The sequence below is a fragment of the Hippocampus comes genome, unplaced genomic scaffold (assembly GCF_001891065.2).
Source record: "Hippocampus comes isolate QL1 unplaced genomic scaffold, H_comes_QL1_v1.1 scaffold17, whole genome shotgun sequence".
NCBI classification, from domain to species: domain Eukaryota; kingdom Metazoa; phylum Chordata; class Actinopteri; order Syngnathiformes; family Syngnathidae; genus Hippocampus; species Hippocampus comes.
Genome location: NW_017805002.1, coordinates 1,683,146 through 1,708,812, shown reverse-complemented (window position 1 = coordinate 1,708,812; position 25,667 = coordinate 1,683,146). Strand labels below are relative to the sequence as shown.

Sequence of the window (25,667 nt, the reverse complement as noted above, 5' to 3'; positions counted from 1 at the left end):
AGAGTGGAAAAAATACAATAAATTTGCGACACAGGCAGCTGACTGGCAAACTAACATTGCTCTGGCTTTAGTGTTGAAAATATTCTCTGTTGTTTTCAAATAAAATAAATTGCATTCCGTGGGGAAAAAAAGTTACTTACCCAAACATTTCAAAATAAATACATTTTAAAGCTGTATTTTTGCGGTATTGTGAAGACACAATATTTTTGTTCAAGGTGATCAGAATCTCATACCAGCCTATAAGATCACACAGTTGCCCTCCCTCCTCTATTGCTACCTCCGAAGTGGGTAAATTGAAGGGTTAAATTAAACCCCACATTCAGAGTCTGAAAGGATGAAAAGTTCCTATGTTCCTGTAACAACATTGATGGTGCAGAAAGTGGTTCTGGTTCATTTGACGTGAAGTAGTGATGCCGTGCATTTGAGAACTGGCATCTTGGGACATGGACTTCCCGTTCCCATTTCAGTTTATTGATGCTGTCCTGGGTTTCACACAAATAGCTCCTTATATAAAAAATGATACAGCGAGCCCTTAGGGACCAACCACTGACACAAAAACTTGCAAATAATGGAGGCCCCCTCTAAAAATGTTTAAAATCGCCTGTATTAATAGATTAAACCGAGATATACCCTGGGCATCATTTTTTTGTCGCAGGCCACATTGTTGTTCCAGTTTCTCTCAGAAGGCCATTATGACATTGAAACTATGTAAATGCTTCAACGCTCTATCATATAAGTATCCATAAACAACAAAGTTATAACTACAGTAGTTTTGAAATCAGTAGTCTAGGATCATAGGTTGTTCAACTATTGTTTGAGTCATAAAATGGGTTTCGTAACAAAAAAAAAAAATGCTTGTAATACCTCAAACTTATTTTTCATTACTTCTGACAGTTTGAAATTTGGTACAGATTTTAGCTAGAATCTTGCATGTTGATGCACATGATTTTCTTTCGCGGGCCACAAAAGATGACGTGGCAGGCCCTGAGAGATTGTCCTGAAAAACCCCGACAGTGCTTTTTCCCGCTTTCTGTGATATTTAAAGATTCAGCCGCCATTTCATAGAACGCCGGCTGACACCCACCGAGGTTATTGTGAGCTTGTTTTTGTCTTCCGAAGTGATCAAACTGGAGACACGCGGCGATAAGCTGAACCACTGTGAGGATATCAAGAATCATCTCAGGATGATGTTTTTTTTCGTGGCCGTCAATGCTCAGGCACCGACTGTCCTCGACTCGTTCGCTCTTCATCACCATGCGAACCTTCGGCAGGAGATGGCTGAGCTCATTGTTATTCCACGAGGGTTGGCTGAGCTCAGCCAAATCTGCTTGTGCTTCCCTCCTGATTCCACGTCTGCATTGTTTGGCTCGCAGGGATCCAGAAAGCTCTCATCTCTGCTGGAAAATGTGGGAGGGAAATCAAGGAGTGAGGCGCTCTCCCTGGGGATTCCGTGAGCAAGCGGCGGGAGAGTCTGAAGGGAAAAAGATGGGCTCGGGTTTCAAGACGAGGGGTTTCAAACCAGGTTTTAAAATTAGGGTTCATACCAGGATTAGGGTTTCAAAGCGGGGTTTCAAGACAGGCCTTGGATTTCGAATTGTCGTTTCAAGGCTGGGTTACTTTCTCAAACTAGAGTTAGGGTGTCATATCAGGTGTAGGTTTTGAAATTAAAGTTTGAAATCTAAGGTACAGTTTCAAACCAGGTTTTAAGATGGGGGTTTCAGACCAGGATTAGGGCTTCAAAATGAGGTTTCACGACAGGGCTGAATGTCTAAAACAGTTGTTTGGGTTTCATACTTAGGGTTAGGATCGTGGGTAGTGTTACAAATGAAGGATTAAAGCCAGGGTTAACATTTCAATGCTTTCAAAATACAGTGAGTGTTTCAAGCCATGGTAAGGTTTCAGAGTGGGGTTTTAAATAATGGGTCGGGTTTCAAGACAGGGCTAATGTTTCAAAGTAGGGCTACTAATCGTGGTTTGAATTTCAAAGCGAGGGTTTCTAATAAAGGTTAAGGTTTCCAAGAAGGGTTTCAAGTCAGGTTAGGATTTGTGGTTAGGATTTCAAAGTGAGGGTTTCAAATCACGGTTAGGGTTGCAAATTAGGATTTCAAGACAGGGTTAGGTTTTCAAAATGTGGCTTTAAGTTTGCAAATTAGGGTTGGATGTCAGGGTTTGACATTGAGGTTCGGGTTTCAGGACAGGGAAATGGTTTAAGGTTAGGGTTGCAAAGTTGTGTTTCGAATTGGGGTTTCATGCTAGGGTTAGGTGTTCAACAGAACATTTCCAAGAGACACAAAGTGTGCGGTTGACTGAGCTGGCGAGGGCTGCACAGTTGTTGCAATATTGAAAGAGAAGGTAGCTGGCTTCTGGCTTGTTGTGTGTCACTGTTGGTGCTGCGTGGCTGTCTCCTCCAAGGAAGCCGGCATCTCTCCTTGAACGACCGGCGCTCATCAATAAGTGATGTCTTGTCTCTTCCAGTCTATCACACTGAAGGAAGAGCTGCCTCGATTTGTTTTAGAAGACAGGGCCTGACACAATACTATTGGCATCAACAGCCTCACTCTTCCACGCAAAAGCTCCATGCCTCCGAAAAGCGGCTCAACAAAGTTGGACACTCGACAGTGCAGCTGTTCTCAATCTGGGGTCTTGGGTCAAGACGCTTTTTTGAAAAAATAGTCACTACGGCTAGGCATGGGTCAGTGTCAGCGGAAGAGTGGAATGAGAATGTCAGGGGGGCAGGGGTCATGTCACTTGGCCTGCACTGATGACCCTCGAAATAAAGCATCATATTGCTTGTGGAAAGTTGTGGTTGATTTGAAACCGTGAAACTAGTAACCAGCCCATGCTTAACTATAGCAGTCGGAAAAGTCGCTAAATATAGCGAAAAAAAATGGCTTAGTTGGCTGCGTTTGTGTAAACTAACTCCTCTCTTTCTGCAGTCATGTTATTGGAAGCAGTGCAGGTCAGCTAGAGGCATTGGATGAATATTGAATTGAATCTTATTGAATCTGGTTCATGTTCTCTCTATTAAGCAGGTCATAAGAGGTCAAATGTTCAAAAAAATAAACAATTTCCATGGCATTTAAGGGTGCATTACAGTTATGTTTGATTAGTGTTGGGATTACTTGGAAAAATGTGTCCAGGGTAAAGGGTTCCCTTGACCAAAAAAGTTTGAGAACCCCCCTCTACAATTCTGCAACTGCAAAGCGCTCATGGAGCTTTTCACGGCTGCAACGGAGCCTAATCCCATTTCACGTTGCCATTCAGCCGCCAAATAATCACTTGATGGCAGAGGGAAAGTGATTACCGCCGCTTGCTCGCTGTTATCTCCGGCGAGTGCGGGGAATATACAATGTCTGACGACTGCAACAACAACAAACGGCTGTGTGATGGTGGGCCAAGCGAGGGAAAGTCAAAGGGTGTTTCAAGCCGCATAGAAAAAGCCTCTGATGGTTTACTATTGGCCGTGTGTGTGTGTTGCGTACAAAAGATGCAAGCACTCTGTCGATCCGCATGGATAAGTAATTAGAACAGCAGCTCATCCCTCTACACACGGCCTGCATCTTTTACATTTCCTTCTGCAACATTGGTGGATCTTTCACACAGCTTGTAGGATTGCAAATAAATTCCTATTTTTCGGACTCTCTGTGTGTCGCTGCCCAAACATGTTTTAGTCTGTTAATTTGTAATGTTCAACACACAACTGTTAAGTTTTTTTTTGAGGAGGCTCCTTGCATGTTGGACGGTGGAAACCAAAGAATGATTACAGCTGACATCATCAAAAGGATCATCAAAGTTGGAAAGCATGCTTCACCAAAATTAGAAGGCAGTGACAACAAAAAAAAAATCACAATTTGGCAACGTCTATTTGTCTCGAGATAGATCTTGTCTCGTTGGGGCACATATGGGCGAAATTGCTTCTTTGATTTCAAATGGTCAACTTGAAGGTTCAATGTCAGTCATGGGTCCTTGAGACTTTTTCATGTGTTCTGTCCATGATAGACATTTCCACCAAATTTCATGAGGTTTGGTGAAGTAGATTTTTTTTCTTTCCTGTACTGAACATTTTCACTAGAATATGAGCTGGCAAAAATTGATGTGCTTTTTTTGTACCTAATAAGCTGATTAGCCATCAGTTGTTGGAAAAATAAATAATTCCAAAAGGGTCTGTGCTCCACATGTTTTTTCATCTTTAATTAACATTTGAACTAACAAGTTGGTAGGAGTCGGCAAAAAAGCTTGATAAGTGCAGTGTGAAAAGGCCTTCATGAAACAGCAAATGTTTTTTAAAAGTGGAGGTACCCACCACAACTTTAATTGTCGTGGCATGTTCAAGTGAGTTCCTCTGTAGGGGGCTTGCTGTATTTTCTTCACACAGGTATGAAATTTGACTCTTTTAACATTTAATCCCACAAATCTCAAGTAGACTCCTTTAACAACGCTTTGCAGCATGTTTGTCAAGGATTTTGGTTTCAATCCAAATGGTTTCCAGATGTTTTTTTGCCTCACCTGATTGTCGGACATGATATAGAGCGAGGTCTTGTCCAGAGAGAAGGCCATGTCGCGCAGGACAGGGACATGGTCCTTGGTCACGGTCACCGTCTCGTACAACACTCCTGAGTCCAGTTTACCGTCCACTCGGATCTGCGAAGGCGTGGAAACAAAACAAATGAACTGTGAGCTGTTGTAAATTTAGGCTCTTCACACCAGATGTATGTAGTAAGATCATCCTTGAGCACACGTAATTACTAGCTGATCCGACTACATTTTGACAATGCATTTGAACATTTTAAATTTAATTTGCCGTGCTAAATATAAATTAAAATGTTTCTTTCACATCTGATGGTTAGGGTTTCAAATTCGGGATTGAAGTGGGTCTTTATCAACCTAACATAGCACTACGGTCACAAAATTCATACTGAGATGAGAATATTTAGAGAAAACTAGGCAATTTATCAAATCAAAGGCATAGGGCCCGATTTTGGTAGACTGGCGCCCAAGCGTCCGGCGTAAAAACAATTTGCAAATTCCGCTCCCCCGACCCACTTGATAATTTGGCGACAGAGAGTAGGCTGTGCTTGGCATGAAAATGAGTGGGTGCTTTTCAATTTTCGTGATGGGGCAGGTCCAATTTCGAGTGCTTTGTGATTTTGGCAAACCATGCTACGCCTCAAAAAGCGTTCCGGCGTATTGTTCTGCACGCCTGCGGAGCAACTTGCAATTTTGTGCCCAAAAGTAGACACAATTTTAGACTTATCAAAAGCAGGGTTATTTTTCAGCACAGGTGGTCGAACGCAATTTACGTGTATCGAATCGAGGCTCACCCATACGGATTCGGCGCTCTGCATATGTGTGTGATATACGTCATTCATTCATTCATTCATTCATTCATTCATTCATTTTCCGATCCGCTTTAAGGGTCGCGGGGATGTACGTCATTGTAATCCATTAATAATCATGGCAACAGTGTTGGACAATCCCTCTGAATGATGGTAGAAATAAAATAATTGAACTCATTCCTATTACCATCATCTGACACGAATCGCGTTGCAAAGCAGTTGAGGCGAGGTCCTCAAGGGGACTGAGGGAGGAGGTGGAAGCGCAGACAGTCTCCGTAATCATTCATTCATGTCAACTTTATTGTCAAATGTGCTACATGTGCAACGTACAGCACTTCTGAGACACGTTTGTGTTGGAGTGAAACTTTTGGGGCACGGGACAGATATCTGCCATTGAAGGCTTCGCTGTCCAATATTTTTGTCTTGTCTATGTCAATATACGTGACATGTAATTGCACCGAAAATAGATGTCTGGGTCATAAGTGGCTTATTGATTGGAGCACCGCTGACAAAAGGATGCAACATGAGGTGCTTGAAATGGCTTATATTGCAGTTTTGAACACAGTAAATGTCCCTATTTGTCAAGTTTAGACAAATATTGCTTTGATTTGTGGCTTGCATCTTTTTTGCAGCTGTGACAAGAATATTCACATCCTGTGCTTGCGGACAAGCCCCTATTCCAATGAAAATGGAACATTGTATCAAAAGTAAATAATAGCAGGATACAATGCTTCAACGGTTAGGGGTCTCCATTGTCATATTTTGTGCTTTGTGTTTTCAATGGGAGAAAGGTCTGGACTGCTGGCAGGCCAGCCTATTACTCACATCCTACAAAGCCACCCTGTTATACAACATGTGCAGAATGTGGCTTGATGTTGTCTGACTGAAAAAAGATGTTGCTGGGATGGCAGGTTCTGTTACTCTAAAACCTGCATGCACCTTTCGACATTACAGATGTGGATATTACCAATGCCGTGGGCACTACGAATACACTCCCGTACCATCACTGAAAAATCTACTCTCGTGTATGTACTTTGTAACGTCCCACCACTGTCTTTTTGGAATGATATTTGATGGATGTAACAAAGAAACTCATTAGCAATGCAAACTCGGGTTAAAGAACTATTTAAATTCATGGCGGGCTGGATTTAATGCAATTATAGTGAGGATGCATTAATTTCTCTGGCATTTTAATTAGAAGAAATACAAAGGCGCTGACAACTGTGCTTGGTGTTGTGCGGTGGTGTCTGCATCCTGATTATGCCGCCCAACCCTCCCAGCATGCTTCTGGACCAGAGCATTGGTGCCACCCCGAATCAAGTCTCTTTACGCTCGCTAAGGGTGACAGGCAGCATGCCGCAGCGGCATTCTCTGAACAGAGACAGTCAATCAATACAGGCTGATTACATGATTGGAACTCCTGGGCTTGTGATACTTCATCAATCCGTCACGCCGCACCACCTTCCAGGCCGCTGCGCCGGCTCCACGCATCAGAAGCCAATCACTGTTTGTGGTTTACTCGTCACACGTTCACCAAATGGAACTTAGACTCACCTATTCACCAAACAACTTCGATCTGTGTACAATTTGTGATCCGTGTGCGATGCCTTAAGATTGCAACAAAGCCACCAATAGAAATGTAGTAATTGGTCTCAGGAAGTCTTGTTGAAGTGATTCATCTTGACTGAGAGACTACATTCTTTGTATGTCTCAGGATCTGTCTTACGTAATTTCCCTTGTGCCAAGTGTGTTGCCCCATTTGTGTTGTGTATTTCATATTTAGTACTCATAGCTTTAGTATTTCTGTTGAAGCCTTATCAGCCACCATATTTTGGCAAAGAGTGTGGTGTCTATGTTGAAAAAAAAAGACCAAAGCGTCAAAAGGACACATTCCGCTGGGCAGAAAAGACGGTCGCTGCCTTGAGCCCAATCGTTATTTCTTTGCCAAACCCATAACCTACCGTTATTTGTTCCTTCTCCAGTCACATTCTCGCATGGAAACAGGATCGGTTTACCTCTCCCCTACACTCCAGAGTTAAAATCTCAGAGAATCTCCAGCAAGAAATTTACAGTTTTTGTAGTGTAAGGTAAAATTCTAAAGTATAGACCTGTTTATACTTCCTCCGTAACCTGCACAAAACTCACTGCATCTTTGCTTCCCCTTTTGGCTTTTTGATTACTAATTGACGGGGCGGTCCAGTGGTTCGTGCATCGACCTCACATTGCAGAGGTACCGGGTTCAATTCCAGCTCCGTCCTCCCTGTGTGGAGTTTGCATGTTCTCCCCGGGCCTGCGTGGGTTTTCTCCGGGTACTTCGGTTTCCTCCCACATTCCAAAAACATGCATGGCGGGCTGATTGAACACTCTAAATTGTCCCTAGGTGGTGGGAGTGTGAGCGCGGAGGGTTGTTCGTCTATGTGTGCCCTGCGATTGGCTGGCAACTGGTTCAGGGTGTCCTCCGCCTACTGCCCGACAACGGCTGGGATAGGCTCCAGCACCCCCTGCGACCCTTGTGAGGATAGGCGGATCGGAAAATGAATGAATGAATTACTAATTGACAATTGTCTGACCCTCGTTGTCCCTTGAAACTAGCTCTTGATCTTTGCACAGCCTGGCTTCTAAGTCATAGGTGGATATTGTAGGTATTTAAGTTCATCCAGTTAGGTGGCTAGGTCATGAAAAAAAATTGCATCAAGTACTAACATGAGATGCTCTTTTGAGCACCAAACCAAAATTATGTGCAACCCGGATTATTTCCCATGGGAAAATTGGTTCTAATTTCAAACGAATCGGACAAATTGGATATTTGCCAGTGTCCTGGACCACAGGATGTTCGGCCCTCCACTGTAAACGGTTGGAAGACTTGCGCATTATCCTCACTTTCGCTGCCAGAACCAACCGGACTTGCCACTAGAGCCGCAAAACCTGACCAGAGCTTGTCGTCTTATCCTCTCTTCCCAGGGCCTCACAACTGACACAGCTATATATATTTAACCCATGAATAATGTCTAAGCCAATAATGCCACTTCCTTCCTGTGAACCGCATTCCACTGCAGAACCTGCAATAGATATGTGCAGCCCGATTAGCCTGGTCTCCACAAACAGATCTGCAACCTGAGCCTTAAGCAAAGAAAGTCCATTGTAAAAATTCACTGGCTTTCTCTCTGGGCCAAAGAAAACACTCTCCAGACAGCTTAGGTGCCACTTGAACTGTGTTGAGCAACCGAATGTCTCATCTACACCTGGGATTCATTTTGAGATTTATTTCCAGCTTGGACTTTTTTTTTTTTCAAGAGGAGAGAGAGATATGTTAAATGGCCAAAGCAAATGGTTATTATGTTTATCTAGCAAAGGCTGTAAAAATCCCTCGCAGAAAATGTCCATATATGGCTGTTCATTGTGTGAGCGCTAAACGCAGCTGACAAACGAGACATATGGAGGGTGACCCAGGAGGCCTGAAGCACTCTGTGCGACCAATCACTGCCAATCTGTCTCATTAGTGAGTTTCTGTTTGTCTGTTTGTTACATGTTTGGTGCATTTGTTTGTCCTCCAACAGTTTCTCTCCAAAACTTCCAATTTTTTACACACAAATGGATGCATTGAGATAGGTCAGAGACAAATGTATTCATGTTGTAAATTATGAATTGGAATGTCATTAATCGATTCAAGTCCCTAAAGAAATGATTTTTTTTTAAAATTAAGAAAAATAGTACTGTTCTGTATAAATGCAGTCGTGATAAAAGTGAATATAAACAAATTAACTGGTTTTAAAAACAGTACTGTTCTGTATAAATGCAGTCGTGATAAAAGTGAATATAAACAAATTAACTGGTTTTATAGTGTAATTACTGTACATAAACACTATGTACAGTATGAGTGTGTCTTTAAGGGGCGTGTCCTAGTGAGTGATATCAGAACCTGGAGTTGGAGTCACTCCTTGGTCGCATTCCTCTGTGTTTGTGTGTCTGTCTTTTTAAATAAATGGCTGCTGCTTTCCTTGCCCAAATGTGAGGGCATGACAGTACAATGTTCCATTTTTTTTCTTTTTTTTTTTTAAGCAGCAGCAAATCTGAAGCTTGCTTGTAACCAAAATTTTGGCTTGTAACACAAAGCAAAAAACATTAACCAAGTTTGCAAATTCATTTGTCAAGGTAAATCTGTGTTAATAGTTTAAACTGTAAATGTAGCCATGATACCGAAACACTTAAAAATAAATGGCTTACAGACAATTTGATTTGAAAAGAATGCACCAGAAGCTGATGTATACATGCATATATGATGAAGGTACGTCATGACCTCCGGCAACCCCATGCTAAACAGATACCTGTAGGTCTCATCCCAAAAACATCTTCAAGCAGTCCCGATGTAGAACTTAAACATACTTCATGACACCAATAACTGATTCTCTATTAGCCGAGCTTTGACTGCAGGCGTTACAGAAAGAACAAATCGGTGAGGTTTTTCAGTGACAAGCGAAAGATCAGTTCCACACAAAAACAAAACCAAACAAAAAAAAAAAACTGGTTGAAATCATGAATGGTCAGACTGGACATGCATATGGAGGATCATTTTAAAGAAATGCTTGTTCAATGGGGTGTTCTGTCAAGATGAATTTCTACGTCAAGCATTTAGCGGTTCACGTTACAGGCTGTTTGGCAGCGGCTTCCTCGATGAGCTAAGGCTCTCTGATTGCCGTTTAACTTCACACGGGAAATAGTGGATTAGCCACTCAGATAATTGTTGGCTGGATGGATATATTATAGTTTTGATAAGCATTGTTAGACTATTTTTTACTTTGTAGCAATAGACAAGTGTTATTGTAATTCCTTGTAGAATCATTCATCCATAGTTGTTGGGTTGTAATGGATGAAGAACCTGAAGCTGTCCCAAGACTCAAAGCGAGAGCATTCCCAGATGCTCCCGCAAGCTCAACTCAATATGATGACACGAGCGTGCGGCACCATAAGGTCCAGACAACTGGCCACCTTTAAGGTTGACTGGCTGTGCATATGGTCCCATCGTGGATGAGGAGAGCGCACATTGATTAGCCCACATATCCATCAGGGCTGCACGCATGCTAATGAGGATTGAACCATGCTAATGAAGAAAGAGTGAGGCCAAGGTCATTGAGGTGAAGACGTATGTAACAAAACGCCACTAATCACTGGACCATTATGTGAACCACTGTCACAAAGCCATGACGCCAGCTGCCCTGAATTAAAACGACCAAATTGAGGCACACGCACCATACATTTTAACATCTGGACCATTTTGTAAAACATGAGCGATCCCACATGACAAAGGGGAAGAAAATTGCCGGAGGTGTTTACTGCTATTATCATGTATGATGTACTTTGAATGACCAAAAAGAAACGTACAAATTTATCTCCACCAACAATCACCGAAAGGCTCCTCCCACAAACTGTTGGCCCAAGACTGTGAGAGGCAATTTTGGCCCAATTGTTGACATGAGTGTACTCTGTTTAATTAGCTAACTTGATCAGCACCATACTCAAAAATAGTTGTGATTGTAAATATTGACTAGATTTAACAATAGCAATTTTTACCTCAGACCATTTTCTGAGTGGACCGGGGAAGAAAAAAACATTCGGAACACACCCTACACCACTATATAATAGCTCAGAATAACCTTTCGGGGACCTCCGATAATCAAGCTTTGCTGAGTAAGATCATTAGGGGTAAACGTTAAATTTGACTACGTTCAGATTGCAGTTCGCGATGCCTGATTTAGATTTTTAGTTAAATCTGATCTTTTTATGTACTTGTTCACATTACAAAAACAAATGTGACCTCGAATGCATCTGTCGTGTGACACGCATGCGCACAAAGCTCAATGTCGAGTGACATGCACAAAAACAAAAAAAAAGACACCAGTCTGTTCTCTAATTTGGGCATATGAGGCAATGTTCCTAGTTGTAATTTCATGGAGACGTCTACTGAAGATGACATCACATCATTGCCTCACATAATGCATGGATGAATGACTACTATCACCACAAATGTCCACATTATGCTTCATATTTGAAGTGAGATTAAATTAAAGTCAAATGTAAAGACAACAACTGCTTATCAAAACAGCTTTACAGAATCACTGCCTGTCGGTAGTCTCCGTAGCACTTTGTCCCGCCTGCGGGGAGCGCATGCTGGGCTTTTGATGACGTATCGGTCCTTTGTTTGCGGATGAGTGTTCTTACTGCAGACGTGTTGCATACATATCCGAGTTCTATTCACCAATGAAAGAGGTCAAGGTCAGATTTGAGAAAATGGAATTGTACTGTTCACACTGCATGAAAAAAAAATTCAGATATGTGTGGCGTATGGACAAAAAACATGGATGCAGGCCACACATTGACACATCATCAAGTTATTGATCAACTGAATCAATATAACAAAATAATTTTCAACTCAAAATTTAAAAAGGTTTTTTTTTTAGTAAACTTACATTACTTTTCCACTCTCGCTTGAGTTATTGTTCAGGTTTACATTAACAATCACCAAGTCCTAGGGCGCCACTTACAATTGTCTTCTCATCGCGGATAGGTAAGAAAATATATGTCTTAACAAACCTCACACAACAGCAAAATAATTTTAGAGACATTCAATAATCAGAGTGACTGGAAGGAAGAAATGTTTGCATTCGGCTTGATTGTCAGAATGTGTGTATCCCGCATTAACACACCACACAACACCAGATAATCATTTTGAATATCGTTCAGAGACACCCGATCATCGGGGCTTTGCTGACTTTATGAAAGGGAAAAGGGAAGGAAAAATGCCCAAATGCAGCCCAACAAATAGTATTTATGTAGCGAGCTTTACTGGATGGGGAGTGGTTGATAGGTCAGTTGGTCTTGACCTCAGCTCCCCCAGCCAGTTTCCAAGTCTTCATCGTGTTACTTTCTACAACTCCGCAAGTCTCCTCGGTGTGCTCTCCCTCCTGGAGGACATGCTTTTCCTGCTACCGGTTTCCTGCCCTGTCCTGTTCACAGCCCACCACCCCCCCCAAAAAAAACCTCCCCCAACCTCCAATTGACTGCAATTTTTTGCCAAGTTCCCAGGGCCCACCTACAACGGCAGCAGAACAATACACGCTCCTTAGCGCGGCCCTTATTTTCCTCCAACCGCACTGCAGTCACGGTCCTCCCATGCGCTTCCCATTAGCAAGACGTCACACGGGAGATGGAGAGCTGGGATAAAAGGACAGAGAGAGCAGGGAGATGGACACCATTTCATATTTTGACAAATTGCCTCCTTTATTAGCAGCCCGCATCTCAACTCCAGCGGATCATCTGACGATGATCCTCTCGGAGGCCTTTCCTCCTGAGGGTCCCGCTTGTTGTATTCAATCGTGCCAATTTGGCGCCCCCAAACGCCATCATCCCGCCTCACCTCGGCATCCGTGACGTCAAGAAGGCATTTTGGCATTTTCCCACTTATCCATGCGTGTGTTTGTGTGTTACATTGAGGTGAAATAGGATGCCTGCCTGTCTGTCTGCCTGTCTATCTGAGTATGACATCCATCCATTCATCCATTCATTGAGTCGCTTGGGGCAGTATCTTAGTTGTCTTGGGGCAATAGGTGGGGTACACCCTGAACTAGTTATCAGACAATCGCAGGGCACAGAGAGAGACCCAAGGACAATTTAGGGTGTATTAAACAAATAGTAAAAGTCAAATGTTCTGCTTTTATTTCATATCGTTATGTTTGGAAGCATTAGGGGCCAAAAAAATAACTCATTTTAATTTATCGGAATGTTAATCCTTGTGTTACAATTTTATCCTGACAAATATCGGCAGCTGCTTAAAATAATCCAGATCAATCGAACTCTAAACTAAACATTCCAATCAACATTTAGTGCATTCCTGTTCACAGGTCATGCCTCAATGACCATAATTCACTTGTGTGTTACATTCGGAGGACACTCTGGAGTGCCTGCCCAACCATCACGTGTGAACCTGAACAAGCAAGTAAAACCTTTATCTGTGTATTTCCATATATGTGGTTTAATATGTTATGTTTGTGTTGAAATGGTTATATTGTCCAGTGGCAGCTTCCTGTATGGTAAGCAAAGCTGCATTGATATTTGTTGGATGCACAGATCATCATTAGCAAACAGGATTCGCTAACTTGGACCCGCGACATGTTTAGCTTAATTAGTGAGTGTCCGTTTGACTGACTTTTCCATGAGCTCCACATTTCATGTTACTTCTCCACATGTAGACAGTTGACTGGCCCATTTTTATTGCATGCAGCACTTTATATTCCTGAGCGCACACCTTGGAGAGGAACTGCCGCAAGTGCTAAGGACAGCTTCTCAAACCCATAGTGCCGAGGATGCATTAAACTTGAATGACTCTAAAATATTGCTGCGCTCGTGGCACCCGGGAAAGTCGGAAAATGTTGAGAAATCTCGACGAGGGGCGGGAGGGGACCGCATTAGTACGCTCGCTACACGTTGGCGGGTTAGCGCTCCGCATGCTACGGAGGTCCCGCCAGGCTTCATTGTTCTGCGACGCCACGTTTTCCCCCTCCAAAAATCAATTCCGCTCAACGGCTGCTATGTGCTGAGGCCACCGCAGGTTAAGTCAAAAGTAGAGTCATTTTGCTGTGTTTGCCTTCAGAAGCTTTTGTTTTTTTTTATTTTTGTTTTGTATGGAGTATGTTGCCAAACAACCAATGAAAACATGATTTACAACACTATATGTGCGGTACCGTGGTACCTTGACTCAACCGTATAATTTGTTCAGTGACCAAGCTCGTAAATCGATTTACTCGGGTATTGAAGTGACGCGCCTGTGAGTGGACAGTAGGGCGGAACAAAGAATCAAATTCAAATTGGCACCGCAATGTAGTCTAATGCAATTTCCAAATTGCCAGATTTGCATTTTGAGCCTCGTCAAAACACACTGAATAGCAAAATTGAAAAAAATCAACAGCCAAGACAGTCCCAAAAAGCTGCTGGACTGCAGGCACACACGCACACACCTCACGTCTAGAGAAGTAGTGTACTTGTACACTGGAGGCGTATGACATCATCGGCAATTATAGCATAGTAATACACAAACATACACACACTCACACAATTCAGGGAAGCTCTGTGCTATGTATGCTGAACCAGCTCACAAGCAATGAGCTCCAGCTGGCTACTGGTGCAGCTAAACATGTTGCAGAGTCGCTCCTAATAAGCTGCAAGCTATGGCAGACTCAAGCAAATCAGGCTCTTCTTCCACCATGTCAAGGACTGTGCCCCTTGTATGCCGATTTTAAAAGGAATGACAGCAGTCTCTTTGAATTTTTGTAAGTCAAGTCAGGTGTTTTCTTGCGCACAATCGCGCAAAACGCCTCCTTTTAACTGCGCCAAGCATCTGTGGCAATACCAAAACTCTGTCTAGTCCACCTCTGCCGATATTTAAATTGCGCCTCGCACTGGGCACACAAATAGATCCCTTCGTGTTCATTCCACATCATCTCACGTCCTTTGAAAGCATTTTAGCAATGAAATATTTGGGCGGAGAATATCGCTGCTTGTTATTGTTGTTGTTGTGTGGGCCTGTCCATTCGAAGCCCGTTCACAACGGCTCACAACAAATTTCTTCGAGAAAAATAATATGAATAGCTCGCTTTACATCTTCAGCACGTCATTTGTCCAAAGTGTTGCTGCTGTAATCACTTAGCAAGCAGATCGGGTTGCGACAACTGTGAGGTGACATCACAACCGATAATAACCACCCAGTGATTGCAAGAACAGCAATTAATGCAAAAAGTCCAGACAATGACAGAAAGAACAGTTGGACCACACAAGCAGGCAGGACATCAAAAGAATCACAGGCAACAGCGCAGTGGAAGACAACACGAGGATCTTTTTTTCTGTGTGGAGGACATCCTAAAGAGAATTTTTTTGTTGTTATTTTTTTAACTAAAAACTGATAAGCCTCCACAAGTAGCAATGGTGGGTGCAAAATGCCACAGGAAGTGATAGGTCAGCCTTTTCTGGTATCAAGTTTCAAGTAGCAGTGGGACTATGAAAAAATATGTTCTTAGTCACTAAGCTGCGATTTAGCAAAGGAAACTGTTGCCTCCCCCAGGACCTTCCAGCCGGCGCGCAGTTTTCCCTCCAATGTGTTAAACAGCTCCTCCAGTTGTTCCAAATCATCATTAATGTTCAAATGAATCAGTGAAGTAATCCATGGCACATTCATAATGGATCTCACTCGCATTTCGTTAACAAGTTGTTGTAACTGTGACATCAGTGCCTCTCAAACTGGCAGTCTTCTACTTGCTGGAAATGAATAACTAAACCTTGATTCTGAAAAAAAATATACACATATATTCAGTTTTAAAAAATAAATAGGGTACTATCTTTCCAAATGTTACCTTTATAACCATGTCTTTTCTCCTAGCCATGTGATGCAAATTGCTCATGTTATTACTATGCAGCGGGCCAATAAAAAAATGTGCTGTGCATTGGTCTGGAAATGGCCCTGAGGCCAGACTTCCCACCCTTTCGTAACTCCTCATTAACATTCATTCACATCCCTTCTATTGGTGGACGAGGGAACAATACCGAGCCCCCAAAGCAGGCAGCAAATGCAACACCAGCAAAGCCAGCCCGATGACAGAAACGTCCTGTTTTACGCACAACCGGAGTGACCTAGCGGTAAGCCGTTGATGGATATATCCATATGCTTTTCATGGAGCCGCTGTCGCTTAGCCCCCATGACCTTTCAACTCGGCTACACCTTCCCCGTGACAGTCTCGACCTTACCGGTGACCCTGCTGCAGTGGCGATGTTTTTTATTGTCACGGCCCATTTCCACTTCGCCTGTCCATTTGGGGCCAACGGATTGAGACTGGAGAGGTGAGCCCCCCCTCGCCCTCTCTATGCGCCATGGAGGCTCCTGGGAGTCTGAATCACAGCCATACATTTCGCCAGTGTATAAGACACGCTGGCCTGTAGAGACTCACACTCGGAGTACTAAAAATGAATTACACACACACACAAGGAAGTCACTTTAAAAGACAAAGAAATAGAATTGAGCTGCTTGAACAACTCGAACGCCTTGTGAGTCTTTGAGATTCTGGGTGTTTTAACAATAAAATCTTTATTAGGGGGCATATTATGGAAAATTGACTTTACAATTGCTTGTATACAATTAGTTGGATCTCCAGAGTGTCTGCCCACCTATCACACAACCGAGTAAATCTTAAATCTGCCTATTTCTGAAAATATGTCTGTGAACAAGCCATTCTGCAGTTAATTTACATAATAACCGCCCACATACCGAGTTTCTCCGCCCATGAAATGATCAGCTAAGCTAGGTGTAGATCTAGAGCCACTTTCAAGCTTTGTGGTACGTTTTCTGAAACTCTGAAATTCACTCTTGTTGCTCAATCCTTTGTTGGTACACCTTCGGCAGCAGAGTTAATATCACTCTGAAGTGCTAATCAGAATCACTCAGTCATCATCAGGTCTTATTTTTAGTGGCAAAAAATTGGACAGACACCAGAAAAATTATCAGCCTCCTGAAACATCTTCCCTTTCATTTTTCATATATAAAACTACACTACGGTGTGTGTAGTAAGTGATTTAATATTCCTGTTTTTTTACATACGTTGTTTGATAACATTTTCATGACAAGTGTGTTTTTCTTTTAATGGTGCCTGAAACAGTGGCATGTTGCAAAATAAATATTTACACTCATGTTTCATCCTTTTCATCATCCTATGAGTGTCTGTTGTGTAGAACAGGGAGTCTCGCCGTGGTCTCTATGTTAAGGCCCCCGTTATAAACTGACAAGTGTGGCCTGTATCATAGTTGCATGTCTGATGTTGGTAACGACCCAAGCCGCATCAAAATTGCAAAAGGAAATTATAATGAACTTGGAGCAAACACACCCAATATGGCAGCTACTGTATATGCACAACATCAACCAGCCAAGGCTTATTCAAGTTAATATGTATGGTCTCTACAGCTAGCTACCAAATAGCATACAGGCTGACCCATCCAGCATTCAGGACGTTTGCCGCGAGACTTATTTAGCACGATTCCACACCAAGTATGCAATAACCGACCCGGATTCTACCGTTGGCCACAATGCAACATGAGATTCTACTTAAAGGGATGCTAAACTTACTGAGCCATTTTAGCAGCAAAAAAGTTCATATTTTGTCTTCAATGAATTTGAAAACATTATTTTTAAGTACAATTGACTCGAGGTAAGGCTGGAAACAAAACCGGGGTCAAATGAAGCAGAGCCAATACTTTGCGTATGCGCTGTGTACTGTGCAATATTCTCAGTCTGCATATCATCCTGCCCACTTGCGTTGAGTCAAACATTACAGTCACATTTTGTGTAGCAATTTCCCACCTCGTATGAGTCAGATATAGCGAGAGCTGCATGTTTGTCAAGACAAAGGATTACAACATTTAAGACCCACAAAATAACTTGTACATTTGTTCAGGTCCAGTCATTTGTTCATCTGCTTTGAGTCATTACCCATCTGCACTTGTTTTTATCCCCCCCGCCCCCACTACCCTTGCATGTATTTCTTGTTTGTCTCTTTCTTACTATTCGGCTTTTCTGTCCCAGTTTCTCCCAGTCCAGCTTGTCTTTTTCCATCACCCAGTCTGCGTTTGCGTTGCGTATCAGACAGACTGCTGCTTCCAAAAAGACCAAGTTCCCCCCCCCGCCCCCCCTATAGCCCGCCCTCACCCTCCTCGGGCTAATGTCACAACAGTCCTCTCCCACATCTCCTCACTCAGCTGCCTGCAAAGGAAGCCGAGCCCGCGAGGTGCCAGCCAGCCTATCCACTCGGATGAAAGCACTGGGCCCGCAGGAGTACAAATTGTAATATCAGTGGGTTTTGAAATGACACGTGATGGACAACGGGCTTAATCAGCTTGGTGTAGACTATGTCTAACAAAAGGGGTCATATAATGTCTGTGGGGCTCCTTTGAGGAGAACTTTCACTGGTTGGGAGGGATACATTCCCTTTTTTCTCCTCGTCTGTTTGACTACCACGACAATTAATTGCATTGATTGGAATTTTTGTCGTTGATCCCATTTTTACCTCAGGAAATAATCATCTCAAACTGCCAGCATTGTCAAAACCTTAAACCATACAGACAGTGTTTTAAGTAGCATTTTAATAATAACTGCTATTAAAAATATTCACTGTTAAGACATACGGTATGCATTTTTATTTTTTTGTTTTACATCTTCACACAGTTCCCAGATGTTTTTGTTAAAGGTCCCTTACATTCTACTCTTAAAAATACACAAAGGATAAAGAATCACAAGACACTTCACATCCACTTGTCACACTCTGGTTGAACTCACCCTGCTTTGCAGGGGGCGGTTTTCTCTCATGCAAATGCATACTATGGCTTTTGTTGTCATAAGACGGCGACGCTCGAGCATTTTGTCTGACCACTCTCGCAACTAGTTATCAAAGAACGACAAGCAAAAAAAAAAAAAAAAAAATCTTGCGACTTTTAATGATGTTTCAAGACTTCTGGATATTCTGGCTTCCTCTGGATCACAGAAGGTCACCCCTCTGCGTCCAGACGGCAACTGAACGATGCTGGCTAATTTAACCATATCACCCAAGTCGATGTTGGACCTGAATGAGTTCAAGGAACGAAAGTTCATGAATTGAACGTAGTATTGCTTCCCACATCATTTTTGCATGTGAAAGACAGATCTTTTTTTTCCTCAAGAATTCCAGATTTCCTACGTTATTCAGGGGAAAAAAAACACGGTAAATTAGCTTTCATATATATGGGGAATAAGGACTTTTTTTTTGCAACTTAGTGACAACAATAAGGAAATGCTAGTATTTTGAGGCTAATGACTGACAGTAACGTATTGTTCAAAAAAAAATTGCTGTGAACTTAAACGATGGACTTAGTTCAATTTTGTTTTTATTTACTGAATGAGTTCATTAAAAAAAATTTGAACTGCACTTTGAACCGGTTCACGTAGAAAATGAAGTTTCCCAACAATGACCCAAGTCATGGGCGAAGAAATTTTGGGGGATGTGGTGTGGGCGACTTATTTGAATTAACATAGTCATGCCAACACATGAGGGAAACTTCAGAAGGGCCCGCTCATAGATATATTTGGGGAAATAAGCAATTCGAACAAGATTTACTTGGTTGTTTAATTTCAGACTTAGTAGGTAAGCAGGCAGTCCAGAGATCCAACAATCTGTATACAGGCAATTAAAAAATTCCCTAATCAGGCCGCTTTCACAACTGAAGTCGAAAGGGAATTTGACCCACTCCAGGTGAGTGTCAAGAATCTCACTTTTAAACATTCTTAATGATCATGCACATGGAACAGCAAAAAAAAACAACAATAAAAGTGCCCCTTAACTTTGACAGCAACTGACATTCGTGTCTTACTGCTTTGAATTAGAATACTGAACAAAATTTATGGAACAAAAGTGAGCCATCCTTGACTTTTTGTGAGATTGTGAAAATCTAATTTTACATTGACAAAACATAGCGGGACACTTGATGCTCTGAAGTGTGTGCCCACACACACTGAAGTGGTCTTATTCTAAGTGCTTTGTCATTCTCCTAGGGGGTAATCAAAACAAGATGTCAAACAAGTGGCTGCTTAAAAGTCTCCTTACGCTCAGCTAACAATGACATTCGGTAGGCTACAAAGCTAAAGGCTAACACACACTCGAACTCATGGTGACTGCTGACTGCACGCAAATGAGCAGCCACACCAAGTCACATTTAATCCCTGTGATACATTAAACCTTATGATAATCAGATCATTAATTGTGCCGATGATTGAGTTAATGAATTAAAGGGAGGTTTTGTTACACTAATGTGCTCATCGGTGCTGGGACCCCAAACTTATTATATTGCTGCTGAAAATCAGGGCTGATGTATTTATTTCTTTAATGATTTGCCATTTATGAATATCAAATGATATAATCCATTTTGACAAAAAAAAAAAAACAAACTTTTTTTTACAAAAAGACACAATGAGCAATGGAATATAATGACAAATAATTCAATCAAAAAACCCAATAAATATGACGGATATTATGTCAAATACCGACCAGTTGGTCTATAATGAATTTTATAATAAAAAGGGCATGTTATGAAAAACTGATGTTTTAATGGCTTGTACACAATAGTTGAGTCTTTGGAGTGTGAAATTAAACGCTTCTCTGCTCTCAAAGACTGTGGGTGCATCTACTGAATGTGTGACACCATGCCCTGATGGACAAAAAAACAAACAAAAAAGGATTATTCTAGCGTCTTTCTTCTGCCTACACATCCATACATGTTTGAGACGCAAAAATAAATCTGCATAAAGCCTCCGGCAGCTCAGTTCCTTTGAGAGGCGCTAGCCAGCAGCTAGGTCATGAGCTAACAGACTTCCAGGCAAGCTCTTGGCCGTTGGATAATTGACATGTGTGTCTCCTCCTTGCTTGGGAATGTAAATAACGACACAAGCTGTTCTCCAAATTGTGGCATTCACCAAAGATGTATTTTTGGGGTGTAAGCATAGCTAGCTATCTCACTGCGCACTGTAGTTGTAAAAAATGGGCGTAGCTATAATAACTAAGTACTGTATTTTCTGCACTATAAGGCCATTCGGATTATAAAGCGCACCTTCAATGAATGGCCTATTTTAAAACTGTTTTCATACATAGGGCTGACTGGACTGTAAGGCACATTGAATAGAAGCTACAATAGTGGCTGCAGTTGCACTATGCATCCACTAGATTGAGCTACGCTAAAGGGAATACAATACAATACAATACTTTCTAGTTTTATTTATATGGAGCCTTCACAACTGCTGCAGCTCTAACAAAGACATTAGTACTGGTCACAAACACTGACATGACACATATAAATGGCATTACAAAACAAATGAAAGACAAAAGTTCTGAACACAATTGATTCAACAAAAACACAAACCTCGTGGGCTCACATGCACAAGGGGCTAAATATCCTTGGAAGTCTTGCTTGACTCCTTCTTCCTTCATTTAGTCAGTAGTTAACAATGCTTTTGGTTTTATCTTTGCTTCATTATGGCTGCGCAGAGCTCACAAAGTAGTTGTCTGTTTGAGTGTGTGTTGGCGAATGCACATGTCAATTAGTGTCGGGCAGAACCCTTTTAGGTTACAGTTGGTTCCTGCTAATAATCCACCCTAGATGGCATAGGAACACACTAACAGGGAAACAACTCAATGGGGAATATAAAGAGACTGTGACACCATATATAAGACGCATCGGATTATAGGACGCACTGTCAGCTTTGGGGAAAATTGAATGTGTTTAGGTGCGCCTTATAGTGCGTAAAATACAGTTATTTGAAATTGGGTAACCATTGATGTAAATGGAGATGACCAGGGTCAAAAAGGCTCACTGTAGGTTTGTTACTTCACTCGACTAAACCGACAACCAGCGCTACACCACAGATGCCGCTGAGTTTTTTTTTTTTTTTTAATCACACTTGATATCAATAGAATGGTCCCATGAGGCTCAGCTGCAGTCAGGAAATATTGGTTTGCTCACATGCTAAAGTAAACTCAAAAGTGCATGACATGAGTAAATCACCGTCACACCAGATTAAGATTTTTTTAGGAGGCTTCCAACACTCTCAAAGGCTCTAAACCATGCAAGCCTTACTTTGATATTTGCCGTTGTAACTTTTTCCTAAGTTTAAGCACAATAAAGATAATTGTTTTTTAAAAAAACTCTGATCTTATCTAGGGAACAAATATCTGATATTAGCCTCTAAAAAGGCCTTTAACAAAGCATGCAATTAGAATTGCTTGTGGCTGCTTTACTGAGAAGTGTGTGATGTCATGATCAGTTTGAATGTGTTTAGGTGCGCCTTATAGTGCGTAAAATACAGTTATTTGAAATTGGGTAACCATTGATGTAAATGAAGGTGCTCACGTTCTTATACTGTGGTGAGGGATGAGTTTGCGTCATGCCAGATGCCCCCCACAAAAAAAAAAAAACAAGAAAACTGAAAGAGTTACAAACGGTTAAACGCTATCCTCCACAATTCAGTACATACTGTAGTCCTTAAGGTTTGCACATGTTCCCACCAATTATCTTAAAAAATGTACAGTATTTACAAACACGTCTAAGTTGACCATACAGACACTTAAAGAGCCACACAGCGTTACTCTCACCTTCTTAAGCCGCCCATTTTTGGTGCCCAGGAAGACAACACTGTGTCCATTATAGGTGTAGGAGATGACCGAGGTCAGTCTCTCGCGGCTCTCCAAGTAAACCGTGTGGCCCGTCACCAGCTGGGAGCCCCCCAGAGGCTGATTTATGTCCAGGCCGCAGAAGTGGTCGTCAATGGGGACAGGCTGTGAGCGGAGGAAGAAAGAATGGCTGTGAAATAATTAAAACGGCCACTTTTTAGTGTGCGAGGAAGATAAAAGAAGACAGCGGGAGAGTGAAAGAACAGTGGATTGGGGATGACAGATGTGTGCAAGAAAGAAAAGCGTAATTGTGAACCGGGAAAAGGGAAGAAAAATCAGCAGTGACACGTGTGAATAAAAAACGAACTCCTCCGTGTTAAGCGCAACGTTTTTTTTTTCCCCCTCCATGTTTAAAAACAGCAACTTCAAACGCTTTCTCGACAGCCACGCTTTTTCGACTGTAAGCGGTTGCAAATTCACCATGATAGCAAAGCGCGCGAGGTGGCATGTGTTTTGCACCTGTTCCTTGTGATTGTTGATCACTTGATGTCACATCACACAAATAAGCAGTGCCAGAGATGCCTTGATGCTTGATAAAGCATCAAAGAGTGCCGCATGCAAAGCGCTTCTGTATCTTCTTCTGCTTTACATGTGCCTTAAAACCTTAAGTAGCTGCTGGCTTTATTTGCTGATTTGCTCTCACTGCCTCCTGTTGTTGACATGTTTACAATTACACTGTGGCGCCTTGAGATACAAGTTGATTCCGTGGCCACACTTGTATCGGATGACATGGATGATGTAAAAATCCACGATACAGTGAGACGAGGACTGAACTGCGACATGGCAAGGGACGGCTATGCTGTACTGTTAAATGAAAACATTGAAGAGGATCACTTAAAAATCTTCCATGTGGCAGGTGAACAGTGTATTCCACGGAAGCGTGGACATTGCCAGTCAACTACTTCTTATTGAGTCGTTCTCTAATTTATGAAAACATCCATCCAGGAGGAGAGAGATAGTGGATTGATCCATTTTCTATTTGTCCAATGACATTATATGCACACAAACGGCCCATTAGAATTCCATCTGAACTGAGCACACGATTTACATTCATTTTGAAAGCACTTCTTCAGCTAATGCATTTGCGCCGAATGCGACCCTCCATCTGTTACCATTATGCAAAAATTAAGAGCATTTTCCATCAAGTTATTCGAGAAGAACAACACATCAGACATGATTAAATTTGCACTGTAATGTATTCACTTATTCTGCTTTGGCATTCGTGGGTTTTTTTTCCCCATTATTATGCGCAATGAATCTGGTGAGTCAAATTCATTCAAAGAACTAGTTGCTGCTTTGCAGTCGAGAGACACATGCCATATAAACAAATATGCTTAAAACATATACCAATTATTAAAAGTTTTAAAACATTGATTGCAGTGGTTTATTTGTGTTGCTGTACTTTGTAATCATGTTAATGATGTCTACAGTAATTCATGTTTTTGTAGTTTAATGTATTAAATGTCCGTTCATGATAACCAGTCATCACTATGGAGGCCCACAATGTCCACCCGTTGCGAGAATCTCACGAACCATATATCAACGGTATATGCCTGTTTCATTTCTTCAAATTACAGTACGCAATTTATTCTTTAATTAATATGGATTATTTTGTTGAAAGTACTTGGAAGTACAGCATGTGCCAGTTGTCTGGAGTCTGGAAGGTTTTTTTTTTTGTATTTGACACCACCCATGAACACAGGCTTGTATTGGCTCAAAATGAAGCTTAGAAGGCCAAAAGGGTCAAAAAGGCTCACTGTAGGTTTGTTACTTCACTCGACTAAACTGACAACCCGCGCTACACCACAGATGCCGCTGAGGTTTTTTTTTTTTTTTTTTTAAATCACACTTGATATCAATAGAATGGTCCCATCAGGCTCAGCTGCAGTCAGGAAATATTGGTTTGCTCACATGCTAAAGTAAACTCAAAAGTGCATGACATGAGTAAATCACCGTCACACCAGATTAAGATTTTTTTAGGAGGCTTCCAACACTCTCAAAGGCTCTAAACCATGCAAGCCTTACTTTGATATTTGCCGTTGTAACTCGCTCTTTTTTCTAAGTTCAAGCACAATAAAGATAATTGTTTAAAAAAAAAACTCTGATCTTATCTAGGGAACAAATATCTGATATTAGCCTCTAAAAAGGCCTTTAACAAAGCATGCAATTAGAATTGCTTGTGGCTGCTTTACTGAGAAGTGTGTGATGTCATGATCAGTTTTCCGAATCAAGCCATTGTGTTTTCTTTGGTCCCTTAGGTTAACGGCACAGCAAGATTAATTATTGTGCTATTATGTATTTACAACCCGCCTCGGCTGCTTTGACTTGAATAACATCCTATTTGCTTGATAGCATAGTAGAATCAAAGTGCACGCTGGGAAGCGCACAGTAATGGATATGATTGTTTTCATCATTGCCTTCGGCTCGTTCCTGTGAAAGCCTCATTATGCATAATTGTGGCTTTTATTAAGGCGTAGTCACGGACATGTGCGAGAAAGGCAGTTTTTTTTTCTCAAGATGAAGGAGAATCCTCGAGAGGTTTTGAGTGGAGCGACGAGGATGAGGGGAGTGGAAAAGGATTAGAGGAAGGTGGGCATTGGTGGCCAAACCGTCCGAATGAAATCAAAGCATCTTGCCAAGTGTGATTAGCTCTTTGGGCTGAAGCTCATCCAAGTCCCCTGCACTCTTGGAATACAGAATCGGACCCTGCTCGTATTTGCAAACGTGGTTCATCAAAGAGTGGTAGTTAATCAGAGCGTATTTCTGTCTATGCTGCTCTCCACCATGTTGGTCTACAGTCCTCTGTTGTTTACCACTTATTTAATAATATATCAAACCTGCAACAGACATACCGATAAAACTCCACAGATTCCAAATCTGCCCTCGTTTTTTTCTATATAGGCTCCAGCACCCCCCCGCGACCCGAGTGTGGATAAAGTGGTTTGGAAAATGAATGAATGAATGAATAATAATAATAAGAAGAAGAACAGAAATAAATTTAACATAGTGATATATTTTGTAACACTGTATGCATGAGTTAAGGGTTTATTTG

The 25,667-nt window shown here is 41.8% G+C and overlaps 1 protein-coding gene across 1 annotated transcript in view; it reads right to left on the bottom strand.

The window, feature by feature from the left end:
• The window catches only part of LOC109507208 (plexin-A2-like), a 98,968-nt gene that overhangs the window by 45,632 nt on the left and 27,669 nt on the right, over positions 1-25,667 (bottom strand). The window contains exons 3-4 of the mRNA XM_019856469.1: positions 22,538-22,720; positions 4,507-4,641 (exon numbers count right to left, since the gene is read on the bottom strand). Of these exons, the coding sequence (XP_019712028.1) occupies positions 4,507-4,641; positions 22,538-22,720 (318 nt within the window). The remainder of the gene's footprint in view (positions 1-4,506; positions 4,642-22,537; positions 22,721-25,667) is intronic.